General features: G+C 41.0%; 1 protein-coding gene across 1 annotated transcript in view; it reads left to right on the forward strand.

Annotated features, from left to right (window-relative positions):
* The first annotated feature begins 2134 nt into the window (after positions 1-2134).
* Positions 2135-15391, forward strand: part of LOC137321131 (FERM and PDZ domain-containing protein 1) — a 103315-nt gene continuing 90058 nt past the window's right edge. The window contains exon 1 of the mRNA XM_067983357.1: positions 2135-2235. Coding sequence (XP_067839458.1) covers positions 2135-2235 — 101 coding nt within the window. The remainder of the gene's footprint in view (positions 2236-15391) is intronic.

Genomic DNA, 15391 nt, shown 5'->3' on the forward strand with positions numbered 1-15391 from the left:
CGATGCAGTGGGAGGCAGTAAGGGACAAAGTCGATGCCAGGTGCATAGCACCAGGAACATGGATGCATGCAGGAAGAAGTTCAATGCATTGACACGAGTGGTCAAGCTGAGTGAGGTCAACTGTCAAGTGGCATCTCCTACCACTGGCCGCATCCACTGCATCACGCACTACACCCCCATCACCCACATACCAACAAAACTCTTTCAATCAGTACTCAACTCTTCCAAATAGATGCTTCCTCTCACCCTCACACATTACCACTGTTGTAAGCCGCACACCTACAACTCACAGGTCACACACACACTGGCAGCTATTCAACCATAACAGGCACATTACCCAAACATCCTGCAAGACACTCACTGACACACATCCCACTTTCTTGCAGGAGAAGTTAGCGCATAACATGAGGCAGCAAGTGGCAGTGGCTCCATGGAACATGAACCTGCTGTCCTCTCTCAGGATAACAGCATTTCTGTCCCACCCCTGTCACTCTCCCTTGCTGTTGCCTTTCAGCTAGCCATCCCATTTTAGGGATGGGCAATAAATGCTGGCTTTGCCAGTGACGCCCACATCCCATGAACAAATAAAAAAAAACTCTTTGTAGAGTGTTGAAACTTTATTATTGGAACATAGGCAGATAGGAACAGGAGGAGGCCATTAGCCCCTCAAGCCTGTTCCACCATTCAATGAGATCATGGCTGATCTGTGATCTAACTCCATATTCCCGCCTTACCCCCATATCCCTTATTACCTTTGGTTAACAAAAATCTATCAATCTCAGATTTAAAATTAACAATTGAGCTAGCATCAACCGCCATTTGCGGAAGAGAATTCCAAACTTCTCCCACCCTTTGCGTGTAGAAGAGTTTCTGAACTTCACTCCTTCAAGTCCCGTCTCTAATTTTTGGGCTATATCCCCTAGTCCCAGTATTCAAGTATAGGAGACCTCCAAAAACAGGTACAAATGCATCAGCAACCAGAAGCAATAATCCAGCAACTAACCTGTAAATCCAGTTCCAAAATCATATCTGTTCCTTTAAATCAGCCTTGTACACTGATCTAATGCATATTCTCCCTATTTTATATGCTGCCGGCGTTCATTATCTGCACGTGTGCAAATGCCTTTACCAATATGGCGCCTGGCGCAAGTCATACCAAAAGCGTGCGCGCACATTCCGGATGCCATTTGGATCCTTAGGAGGCCACATAACGCCTACAAAACGGGCGCTATGCGGCCCAATTTATAGCCCTATCTTTACATTACAGTTAAACAGCTGGAGATTCCTCCATGATCGTGACCAACATTGAGTGAGATTGCGGTGGAAACATTAGGAAAATGGGGTGAAGGGTGAGGCCTACCAATGTCTCAATTTCCCTGCCCCTGCCAGGACAACCTGCCACATGCAAATGCCAGAGGGGTGTAGAGCCCTTCTCCTGCCCCAGTTCCTTCCTGTCCATACCAGTTATCACCGCTCCCCAGAACCGTGTGGTGGAAGGTGGTGGGAGGTCCACGGTAACAGTCATAAAGGCCCTGATTTTTTTATGACGGACAAAGAGGGCCTAGTAGAGGCCTCCTCCCATCCAATGTGGCCCCCAGTACTCACCTTTGTTGGCATCGATCTCTACAAAGGCTGAAGCTCATTCCTTCTTCGGTCCAATGTAAAATAAATTGGGAAGTTTCAAACTTATTGTCCTAAAAGCATTAATTGTCAATCTCAGTCAGAACAGTCAGAGAACAGCAGGTGTGGGAAATAGAAAAACTATTACATTGGAGTAGTAGTAGGTGCTCTCCTGAGGGGCTGAGGCATGTTGTTGGGGCAGAGTAGAGGGAGCTTTATACTGCATCTGGCTATGCTTTTCCTGACCTGTTGGTGTTTGATGCAGATACAGGGCATAATACAATTCAAAGTATAATGAATACAAGTATAATGAATACAAGTATCAGTTCAATTATGAGAATAATGCAAATATCTATTGAATAGTGAGATTAATGCAAGTATTAATTCAATAGTAAGATTAACGCAATCATCAATTCAATAGCGAGATTACCACAAGTATTAATTCAATAGTAAGATTAACGCAAGTATCAGTTCAATAGTGAGATTAATGCAAGTATCAATTCTCTGCAGTTAAATGGAAGAATCCGAGGATAACATGGTCCAAGTTCGCAAAGCCCACAAAGTTGAAAAAATGGTGTCAAAGTGGCTTCGCCTTACACGAGATAATTCACAGAGGTGAGATCTATATTTGTTTTTTAAAACCTGATTGTTTTCTTGTAGGTTGTTTGCTAAAATGCATGTACTTATACAGTCAGGGACCCTTGGTCAACGTATCACCCACTAACTTGACCAGTATGAACAATCAATCTGTTTCCAGTGTGCCCTACATACACATTACAGTTTACAGAGTGGGTACATTGTTCACATCTGCAGAGCAACTCATTCACATTTTATACCTTGTTCACTTCTGTAGTGGAATTCATTCATATTTTATACAATGTTCCCATCTCTAGAGGAATTCATTCATATTTTATACATTGTTCACATCTGTAGAGGAATTCATTAACATTTTATGCCTCGTTATCATCTGTAGAGGAATTCATTAACATTTTATGCCTCGTTATCATCTGTAGAGGAATTCATTAACATTTTATGCCTCGTTATCATCTGTAGAGGAATTCATTAACATTTTATGCCTCATTATCATCTGTAGAGGAATTCATTAACATTTTATGCCTTGTTATCATCTGTAGAGGAATTCATTCACATTTTATACATCATTCTCCTCAGTAGAGGAATTCAGTCACATTTTATGTGTTGTTCCCATCTGTAGAGGAATTCATTCACAATTTATATATTGTTCTCATCTGTAGAGAAATTCATTAACATTTTATATATATTTTTTTTATTCGTTCATGGGATGTGGGTGTTGATGGCGAGGCCGGCATTTATTGCCCATCCCTAATTGCCCTTGAGAAGGTGGTGGTGAGCCGCCTTCTTGAACTGCTGCAGTCCGTGTGGTGAAGGTTCTCCCACAGTGCTGTTAGGAAGGGAGTTCCAGGATTTTGACCCAGCGACGATGAAGGAACGGCGATATATTTCCAAGTCTCACATCTGTAGAGGAATTCATTCATATTTTATACCTTATTCCATTCTGTAGAGAAATTCATTCACATTTCATATCATGTTCCCATCTGTAGAGAAAGTCATTCACATTTTATACCTTGTTCCCCTTTGTAGGGGAATTCACTTATAAATTACACCTGATTCCCATCTGCAGAGGAATTCATTCACATTTTATGTATTCTTCCCATCTGTAGAGGAATTCATTCATAATTTACAACCTTTGCCCATCTGCAGAGGAATTCATTCGCATTTTATAATTTGTTCCCATCTGTAGAAAAATTCATTCACGTTTTATATATTGCTCACATCTGTAGGGGAATTCATTCACATTTTATAAATTGTTCACATCTGTAGAGGAATTTATTCACACTTCCTTCATTACTCACACCTGTAGAGGAATTCATTCACATTTCATGTCATGTTCCCATCTGTGGAGAAATTCATTCACATTTTATACTTTGTTCCCCTCTGTAGAGGAATTCATTCACAATTTACACCTGCTTCCCATGGAGGAATTCATTCACATTTTATATATTGCTCACATCTGTAAAGGAATTCAATCACATTTTACGGCTTGTTACCATCTGTCAAGGAATTCATTCACATTTTATACATTGCTCACATCTGTACAGGAATTCATTCACATTTTATACCATCTGTAGAGAAGTTCATTCACCTTTATATCCTGTTCCCAACTGTTGATGTATTTGTTCACATTTAATACCTGGATCACATCTGTAGAAGAATTCTTTCTCATTTTATATTTTGTTCCTAACTGTAGAGAATTCCATTCACAATTTACACCTTGTTCCTATTTAGAGGGCAATTCATTCACATTTTATATATTGTTCCCATCTGTAGAGGAATTCATTCACATTTTAGAACCTGTTCCCATCCGTGGAGAACTTCATTCAGATTTTATACCTTGTTACCACCTTTAGTGGAATTCATTCACATTTTATATATCGTTCTCCTCAGTAGAGGAATTCAGTCACATCTAATATATTTTCTCATCTGTAAAGAAATTCATTCACAATTATACATTGTCCATAGCTGTAGAGGAATTGATTCACATTTTACAGCCCTGTTACCATCTGTAGACGAAATCATTCACATTTCCTACATTGTTACCATCAGTAGAGGAATTCATTCACATTTCATACATTGTTACCATTGGTAGAGGAATTCATTCACATTTTATACATTGTTACCATCTTTACAGGAATTCATTCACACTTTATACCTTGTTCACATCTGTAGAGGAATTCATTCACATTATACATATTGTTCCCATCTGTAGAAAATTTCAATCACATTTTATAGATTGTTAACATCTGTTGAGGAATTCATTCACATTGTACACCTAGTTCCCATCTGTAGGGGAATTCATTCATGTTTTATATATTGTTCACATCTGTAGAGGAATTTATTCCCATTTCCTACATGACTCACATAAGGTAGAGGAATTCATTCACAATTTACAACCTTGTTCCCATCTGTAAAAGAATTCATTCACATTTTATACATTGCTCACATCTGTAAAAGAATTCATTCACATTTTATACATTGCTCACATCTGTAGAGGAATTCATTCACATCTTATACCCTGTTACCATCAGTCAAGAAATAGATTCACATTCTATAAATTGTTAACATTTGTAGAGGAAATCATTCACATTTTACAGCTTGTTACCATTTGAAGAAGAATTTGTTCACATGTTATATATTGCTCACATCTGTAGAGGAATTCATTCACACTTTATACCTTGTTCACATCTGTAGAAAATTTCAATCACTTTTTATAATTTGTTCACATCTGTAGAGGAATTCATTCACATTTCATATCATGTTCCCATCTGTGGAGAAATTCATTCACATTTTATACCTTGTTTCCCTCTATAGGGGAAATCATTCACAATTTACACCTGGCTTCCACCTGTAGAGGGATTCATTCATATTTCATATATTGTTCCCATCTGTAGAGGAATTCATTCACATTTCATATCTTATTGCCATCTGTAGAGAAGTTCATTCACTTTTTATACCCTGTTCCCAACTGTAGATGTATTTGTTCACATTTAATACTGGGATCACATCTGTAGACGAATTCATTCACATTTCATATTTTGTTCCCAACTGTAGAGAAATTCATTCACAATTTACACCTTGTTCCCATTTGTAAGGACATTCATTCACATTTCATATGTTGTTCCCGTCTGTAGAGAAATTAGTTCACATTTTATACATTACTCACATTTGTAGAGGAATTCATTCATATTTTATACCTTGTTACCAACTGTAGAGGAATTCATTCACATTTTACATATCGTTCTCCTCAGTAGAGGAATTCAGTAACATCTAATATATTTTCCCATTTGTAGAGAAATTCATTCACAATTTATACCTTGTTTTCATCTGTGGAGAAATTCATTCACATTTTATAATTTGTTGCCATCTGTAGAGCAATTCATTCACACTTTATACCTTGTTCACATCTGTAGGGGAATTCATTCACATTTTATATATTGTTCCCATCTGTAGAGAAATTCATTCACATTTATAAATTGTTCACATCTGTAGAGGAAATTATTCACATTTCCTTCATTACTCATACCTGTAAAGGAATTAATTCACATTCTGTGTCATGTTCCCATCTGTGGAGAAATTCATTCACATTTTATACCTTGTTTCCCTCTGTAGGGAAATTCATTCACAATTTATACCTTGTTCCCACCTGTAGAGGAAATCATTCACATTTTACAGCTTGTTACCATTTGTAGAAGAATTCATTCACATTTTATATATTGCTCACATCTGTCATAGAATTCATTCACATTTTATACATTGTTGCCCTCTGTCGTGCAATTTATTCAAATTTTATATTGTTCTCCTGAGTAGAGGAATTCATTCACATTTTTATATATACTTCCCATCTGTAGAGGAATTCATTCAAATCTGACACCTTTCCTATCTGTAGAAGAATTAATTCACATTTTATACATTGCTCCCTCCTGTTAAGGAATTAATTCACATTTTATTCCTCGTTCCCATCTGTGGAGGAATTAACTAATATTTTAAAGATTGTTCCCATCTGTGGAGGAACTGATTTTGTTTTATTCCTTGTTCCCATCTGTGTACAAATTCATTCACATTTTTCAGCTCATTCTAATCTGTAGAGGAATTCATTCACATTTTATACCTCATTCTAATCTGTAGAGGAATTCATTCACATTTTATATATCGTTCACATCTGTAGAGGTATTCATTCTCATTCTAACAGTCATATAGTGTTTGGACTGTATAGTTAACGAGCAAAAAGGCAATGAATTCCTTGAAGTTAAGAAGTTTTCTGATCACAAGCAGCAATTGATTTCCCTTTGACAACAGGCTGCATTTTGTACCCTGAAGGAAAGATAATCACTAATGAGTATCGAAGCACATGCAGTAAAAATAAAAAAATACCATTGATTAATGGTTTGAAGCAGATTTATGCTGCCACAGTCCACATGTTTAGCATGGTGTGAAGTGGTTTTGGCTCCACACTGATACTAAACTTGGAATGTAAATCAGGTGTGAAGTATTTGAAATGACTGAAGCGAAGCAGAGTGAGGCTACCTCCCACAGGGAGGCTAGCTCCGCTACATTCTGGTGTAAGGTCAGGCCCTGGCTCTGGATTCTGGCTGCACATAATTTCAAACTACAGCAACATTGCAAAGCAAAGCCACTTTGCGCTGCCACTACGGTTGTAGTGTTTATGAACCCTTAAAGTTTTGTGACTAATCTATATATCATTAATAAGCTTGTGTAGGCCACACACTTGCTGCCTACAAAATTTTAAAATTTTCATAGTGTTTTCAGATTTCTCAATGGTTTCGCCCACTCCCTACCTCTGTAATCTCCAGCCCAACAACCCTCCGAGATCTCTGCGCTCTTCCAATTCTGGCCACTTGTGCATCCCCGATTTTAATCGCTCCACCACTGGCGGCCATGCCTTCAGCTGCCTCGGCCCTAAGCTCTGGAATTCCCTCCCTACCCCTCTCTACCTCTCTCTCTTTCTTTAAGATGCTCCTTAAATCCTACCTTTTTGACCAAGCTTTTCTTCACCTGTCCTAATATCTCCTTAGGTGGTTCGGTGTCAAATTTTGTTTGATAATTGCTCACGTGAAGCATCCTGGGATGTTTTACTACATTAAAGGTGCTATATATATGGAAGTTGTTGTTGTTGTTACTAGAATCTGTTGTTAGGGACAGAGTAACTGAGCACTTGGACAAAAATGAACTGATCAGACAGAGCCAGCATGGATTTGCAAAGGATAAGTCGTGTCTAATGAACCTTCTGATGAGATAACTAACGTGATAGTTAAGGGAGTGTCTATGGATGTTATTTATATGGACTCCCAGAAGGCATTTGATAAGGTTCCACATAAGAGACGGTTAACAAATATTATAGCACGTGGAATTGAAGGCAACCTATTGACATGGGTAGGGAATTGGTTCGGAGGTAGGAGACAGAGTACGGATAATGGGTATGTACTCCAATTGACAGGATGTGACTAATGGTGTCCCCCAAGGATCTGTACTGGGGCCTCAGCTTTTCACTATATTTATAAATGACTTAAATGAAGGAATAGCCATATATCCAAGTTTGCTGAAAACACCAAGTTAGGTGGCACAGTAAATAATGTAGAAGGGAGCAGAAAGTTGCAAAGGATATTGATAGATTAAGTGAGTGGGCAAAACTGTGGCAGATGGAGTTCAATGTGGGGAGGTGTGAGGTCATCCACTTTGGACCTAAGAAAGATAGATCAGAGTATTTTCTAGATGGTGAGAAGCTAGGAACTGTGGAGGATCAGGGAGATTAAGGGGTTCAAGTATAGAAATCACTAAAAGCTAGTGGACAGGTACAAAAATAATTAAAAATACTAATGGAATGTTGGCCTTTATCTCAAGGGAGCTGGAATATAAAGGGGTGGAAGTTATGTTACAGCTGTACAGAGTGCTGATTAGACCCCCATCTAGAGTACTGCATTCAGTTCTGGGCACCGCACCTCAGGAAGGATATATTGGCCTTGGAAGGGGTGCAGCAGCAGATTCACCAGAATAATACTGGGGCTAAAAGGGTTAAATTATGAGGACAGGTTGCATAGACTAGACTTAAATTCCCTTGAGTATAGAAGATTAACGGGTTATCTAATTGAGTTGTTTAAGATGATTAAAGGATTTGATAAGGTAGATAGAGAGGAACTATTTCCTCTGATGGGGGAATCCAGAACAAGTTGCATAACCTTAAAATTAGAGCTAGGCCATTCAGAGGTGATGTCAGGAAGCACTTCTTCACACAAAGGGTAGTGGAAATCTGGAACTATCTCCCCCAAAAAGCTGTTGAGGCTAGGTCAATTGACAATTTCAAAACTGAGATTGATAGATTTTTGTTAGGCAAGGGTACTATTGGTTACGGAACCAAGGCAGGTAGATGGAGTTAAGTTACAGATCAGCCATGATCTAATTGAATGGCAGAACAGGCTCAAGGGGCAGAATGACCTACTCCTTTTCCTATCTTCCTATGTTCCTAAGTCTTGCTGACCAATTGCATCTCTTCCCGTCAACTTCCACTAGCTTCCCATCAGTCGGCACATCAATTTCAAAATCCTCATCCTCATCTGCAATCGTTCCCTGCTCCCGCTCCCATCTCCAGCAGGCCCACATCCCACGGCCATCCACTGATCTTCCAGCTCTGGTGTATTGTGCATTTCCCTCTTCCCCCACCTCACACTGGCGAAAGAGCAACATCCCTCTTGCTCTCATGCTCTTGAGCTTTCTTCTTGACCCTCCACCTTGCTACATCTTTCTCCAGTTTCCAAAATCTCCTTTCAAACCTACCTCTTCAACTGCACCTTTGGACCACCAACCCACTAGTTCCTCTCCTCTCCTGCTCAAGTCATCCCCACCCATGAAGAACTTTGAGATGTTTCATTATGTTAAAGAGGCTATAAAAATGCAACTTGTCAAGAGTTATGTTGGTCACATATGTGACTGTTAAGTAAAAGTCATAGAATCATAGAATGTTTACAGCACAGAAGGAGGCCACTCGGCCCATCGAGCCCGTGCCGAGTCTTTTTAAGAGCAATCCAGTTAGTCCCATTCCCCGGCTCTTTCCCCGTAGCCCTGCAAATTTTTTTCCTTCAAGTATTTATCCAGTTCCTTTTTGAAAGCCATGATTGAATCTGCTTCCACCACCCTTTCAGGCAGCACATTCTAGATCATAACTACTCGCTGAGTAAACAAGTCTTTCCTCATGTCGCCTTTGGTTCTTTTGCCAATCACCTTAAATCTGTGTCCTCTGGTTCTCTACCCTTGCCAATGAGAACAATTTCTCTTTATTTACTTTATGTAAACCCTTCATGATTTTGAACACTTCTATCAGATCTCCTCTTAACCATTCCTGCTCTAAGGAGAACAACCCCAGCTTCTCCAGTCTATCCATGTAACTGTAGTCCCTCATCCAGGGAACCATTCTAGTAAATCTTTTCTGCACTCTTTCAAAGGCCTTCACAACCTTCCTAAAGTGCGGTGCCCAGAATTGGACACAATACTCTAGTTGTGGCCGAACCAATGTTTTATAAATGTTCAACATAACTTTCTTGTTTTTGTGCTCTATGTTTCTAGGATCCCGTATGCTTTTTTAACAGCTTTCTCAACCTGTCCTGCCACCTTCAAAGATTTGTGTACATACACCCCCAGATCTCTCTGTTCCTGCACCCCCTTTAGAATTGTACCATTTAGTTTATTTTGCCTCTCCTTGTTCACCCTGCCAAAATATATCACTCACACTTCTCTGAGTTAAATTTCATCTGCCATGTGTCCGCCCATTCCACCAGCCTATCTATGTTCTCTTGAAGTCTATTATTATCCTCCTCACTGTTTACTACACTCCCAAGTTTTGTGTCATCTGCAAATTTTGAAATTGTGCCCTGTGCACCCAAGTCCAAGTCATTAAAATATATCAAGAAAAGCAGTGGTCCAAGTACTGACCCCTGCGGAACACCACTGTATACCTCCCTCCAGTCCGAAAAACAACCGTTCACCACTACTCTCTGTTTCCTGTCACTTAGCCAATTCCGTATCCATGCTGCCACTGCCCCTTTTATTCCATGGGCTTCAATTTTGCTGACAAGCCTATTATGTGGCACTTTATCAAACACCTTTTGAAAGTCAATATACACAACATCAACCGCATTGCCCTCATCAATCCTCTCATCAAAAGACTCAATCAAATTAGTTAAAAACAATTTGCCTTTAACAAATCCCTGCTGGCTTTCCTTTATTAATCCACACTTGTCCAAGCGACTATTAGTTTTGTCCTGGATTATTGTTTCTAAAAGCTTCTCCACCACCGAGGTTAAACTGACTGGCTTGTAGTTGCTGGTTTATCCTTACATCCTTTTTTGAACAAGGGTGTAACATTTGAAATTCTCCAGTCCTCTGGCACCACCCCCATATCTAAGGAGGATTGGAAGATTATGGCCAGCACCTCTGCAATTTCCACCTTTAATTCCCTCAGCAACCTCGGATGCATCCCATCCGGACTGGGTGAAATTCGAATTTGGCAGCGGCACAGAAACTTCAATGGAAAGGAAAATCTGGAGGGGGATGATGGGTGGCCGATACGCTACCAATGAAGTTATATTTCACCCCCATTGTGTTAATAGGAAACTCCGAGTATAGCTTCTATTCCAGTGTACAATCAGAGGGAAGGTCTGGTCAGATATCTGAGGGGCTTTAGGGACGAGGGCCGGGGGCCTTAATTGATATGAAGAACAGCGAACAGCCTGTGGAAGGGAACCAAAGAGCTTTGGGGATGCAAGGTAAAATTTGGGGGCAGTGCTGGGAAGCCCCAGGTGGCAGGGAGCAAAGGTAAATTTGAGCTTTGAAAATATAAACTTTTAGTGGGAGAAATAAAGGGGGCAATCTTAACCTAACCCACCCATTTGGTGACCGATGGGATCGGGTGCAATGCTGGGTTTACATCCGCCCAATTTTACTCTTCATTGAATTCAACGGTGTAAAATCGGCATTGCACCTGATCCCGTGGGTTTCCCGCCCAACAAGTTAGGTTAAAATTACCCCCAAAGCGTGCAGTGATAAACTTTATATTTTACAAGCATATCTCCTGTGATATTTACCACAGTGACGACACATGACGCCAAGAAACGGCTGAGTGCACTGGACACAATAAAGGCTACGGGCCCTGACAATATCCCAGCTTTAGTGCTGAAGACTTGTCCTCCAGAACTAGCTGTACCCTTAGATAAGCTGTTCCAGTACAGCTACAACACTGGCATCTACCCGACAATGTGGAAATTGCCCAGGTATATCCTGTCCACAAAAAGCCGGACAAATCCAACCCAGCCAATTACCGCCCCATCAGTCTACTCTCAATCATCAGCAAAGTGATGGATGGTGTCGTCGACAGTGCTATCAAGTGGCACTTACTCACCAATAACCTGCTCACCGATGCTCAGTTTGGGTTCCGCCAGGACCACTCTACTCCAGACCTCAAATACAGCCATGGTTCAAACATGGACAAAAGAGTTGAATTCCAGAGGTGAGGATGCCCTTGGCATCAAGGCAGCATTTGACCGAGTGTGGCATCAAGGAGCCCTAGTAAAACTGAAGTCAATGGGGAATAGGGGGAAATCTCTCCAGTGGCTGGAGTCATACCTAGCACAAAGGAAGATGGTAGTGGTTGTTGTAGATCAATCATCTCAGCCCCAGGACATTGCTGCAGGAGTTCCTCAGGGCAGTGTCCTTGGCCCAACCATCTTCAGCTGCTTCATCAATGACCTTCCCTCCAACATAAGTTCAGAAATGGGGGTGTTCGCTGATGACTGCACAGTGTTCAGTTCCATTCGCAATTCCTCAGATAATGAAGCAGTCTGTACCCGCATGCAGCAAGACCTGGATAACATCCAGGCTTGGGCTGATAAGTGGCAAGTAGCATTTGTGTCACACAAGTGCCAGGCAATGACCATCTCCAACAAGAGAGAGTCTAACCACCTCTCCTTGACATTCAATGGCATTAAAATTGCCGAGTCCCCTACCATCAACATGCTTGGGGTCACCATTGACCAGAAACTCAACTGGGACCAGCCATATAAATGCCGTGGCTACAAAAGCAGGTCAGAGGCTGGGTATTCTGCGGCGAGTGACTCACCTCCTGACTCCCCAAAGCCTTTCCACACCTACAAGGCACAAGTCAGGAGTGTGATAGAATACTCTCCACTGGCCTGGACGGGTGCAGCTGCAACAACACTGAAGATGCTCGACCCCATCTAGGACAAAGCAGTCCGCCTAATCAGCACCCCATCCACCACCCTAAACAGTCACTCCCTCCACCACCGGCGCACCGTGGCTGCAGTGTGTACTATCTACTGGATGCACTGCAGCAATTCGCCAAGGCTCTTTCAGCAGCACCTCCCAAACCCGCGACCTCCACCACCTAGAGGGACAAGAGCAGCAGGTGCATGGGAACACTATCAAGTCCAAGTTCCCCTCCACACTATCCCGACATATTTTGCCTTTCCTTCATCATCACTGGATCAAAATTTTGGAACGCCCTACCTAACAGCTTTCACCACACGGACTGCAGCAGTTCAAGAAGAAGGCCCATCGCTTTCTCGAGGGCAACTAGGGATAAGCAATAAATACCAGTCTTTCCAGCGATGCCCACATCCCGAGAATGATAAATAAAACAATTAGAATGTTATCAACAAAATGTAACAGGGAATGTGTGATAGGCAAAATGTGACAGGAAATAAAAATGACCTCTACAGGAAGTGAATGCTAAATGCGTGCCTTTAAACCTAGATTATTATATTTATTATATAGATATAAAAAGGCAGCTAACAATTTTGGCAATTAGTGTTCTCGGTTGGGAAAGAAAGATAATTTTGAACGGCGTTGGGAGGTGCAGCTTAGGATTTGGTCACATGGGCAGAATAAGCCAATGAGAAGTTAATAATTTAAGAAGACTGTAAAAATGATTGAAAACAGGTGAGTTATAGTCTCAGAAAAGGCTTTACAGCAACTGTTGACACGCTGATGTGCTGAAAATAGAAACTTGAGGAAAAGTCGTGATGCAGAAAGTAAGGTGGACGTGTGCAGGAAGTGCGTGCTTTTCAAAAAACTCTCAATGTGTTATAGATATATAAGGGTCTCACCGTGGTGCCCTGCTTTGCTGCAATTACAGATCAGAGAATCAGTCCAAAGTTGGGAGCGCCGCGAATCTAGAATCTAGCACACTGACTCTGAGCCCAGTTTTCTGATATCGTTGGTGAGACTCCATACCCAGAGCTTTGCCGCACCAAATTAACCTTTTGAATATTGCATCTGACTTTTCAATATAACCTTTTACTTAAATAACTTTCTATAATATTATAATAATAATATACATTATATGCTAAACATATCCTGCGTTTATAAGGCTGCCTTTCCTCACGTAAGCATTGCTATTTTTGTATAAAATGCCTTGTAAATAGAAAAAAGAACCGTTTCAAAAGCATGGAACACTTTCAGCTGCTCAGAGTTTTGATTTCCCCTTGTCTATAATACAATAATAATTGTGGCTATTTGTTGTATCCTTAAAAGCCTCTATGAATTATTTATCTGCAAAAGCCCATCTCAATCTCCCTACCAGGAAGCGAAGCACTTCCGACAGATTGATGTCAGATTAAGTTTAATCGAATTCAAACAACTACTGCTCTATTCTGGCTCTTTGCTCTAATCCAGACTGTTCTATGGTAAATACTCGTGCATTTTAAGCAGTTATTTTCTCCCATGACCACCACCCCATCCATGCTACACAGGTCAACAAAACACCATAACTAAGACATTGGGCAGTAAACCCTGCAGGCCGTCAACCAGGTCCTCTGACCTTTGCACCCAACTTCCTGCCACGCGAAGTTCTGCGCTGAGAATGCTAAATCGTAAAACTTATCCTTGTATCTCATTGCTAGAGGGTTAAATTATGAGGACAGGTTGCATAAACTTGGCTTGTGTTCTCTTCAGTTTATACGGTAGAGAGGTGGTCTGCTTTAAAATGTTACACCGTCCCCACTTACTCCGGATAGCCATCTATAACGGGCAAATGGGGCTGACCATTTCCCATTATTAAAGGCATGAATTATAAAGGCGCCGCTTAAACCATATTACGAGTGCCAACTATTACAGGCAGTTCCATCAGCTGTTCACACCTTGTTAAAATGTGATTACCTGTCATTAAGTCCTAACCCCCCATGGCCTCCAGAACTCTCGCCACTGCTACTAGCCCTTCTTGCCGCCTTACTAAGCTAGACACCTTCCGCCTCCATTAAAATTAACATGACAGTCTGACTGCCTCTTAAACGGATTGAGGTCTTCCTCACAAATTAAACTTGGAGATTAAGAGCTGACAGTGAGATTTCAAAGTCCTCATCATTATCTTAAAATACCTCCATAATCAATTTCCTGTTTGGTTCATTACTGCGATGTACCTGTTGTCATTTAGGCATTGAATAACGGAACAGTAAATGTACACAAAGCGGGAAGTGGAGAGACGTGCTTTTTAGAAGTTAAAATTGAATTGAACTAATTTTTAATTTTATTTTAAAAACTTTAATAAATAACATTACCACGTTATACCACCCATCACGGACAGCATGCATGTGCCCGCTATATAGGGTGGGACTGTATGGAGAAACAAGGGGACAGAATCTTAAAATTAGAGCTGGGCCCTTTAAGAGGGAAGCACTGTTTCACACAAAGGGTAGTCAAAATCTGAAATTCTCTGCCCCAAAATGCTGTGGATACTGGGACAATTGAAATTTTCAAGATTGAGATCGATAGATTTTTGCTGGGTAAGGATATATAGGGAAATGGAGTTGATGTATAGATCAGCCATGATCTAACTGAATGGCAGACCAGGTCGGAGGGCCTGAAAGACATACTCCTGTTCCCATGTTCCCATGCTTTTAAGTTTAAAGTTTACTGCAAGTGCATCTATGTTTGGGCACTGGGAAGAATGGTACAATGAGAGAGCTTTAATATGTTGTATCCTGATTGGAGTCCCACTTTTTGCTGTGCCCAAAACTCAGACAGAGCATGGGTCAGAGGTTCTATAATTTTGGGGCCACCACCTTCAATTCTGCTGCCCCCCCCCAGGAGCTTCTGCCCCTTCAACGTCACTTGCCAAGGCTTACTGGGATTCTCCACCCTGATACTGGCAGGC

The sequence above is a fragment of the Heptranchias perlo genome, chromosome 4 (assembly GCF_035084215.1).
Source record: "Heptranchias perlo isolate sHepPer1 chromosome 4, sHepPer1.hap1, whole genome shotgun sequence".
Taxonomy (NCBI): domain Eukaryota; kingdom Metazoa; phylum Chordata; class Chondrichthyes; order Hexanchiformes; family Hexanchidae; genus Heptranchias; species Heptranchias perlo.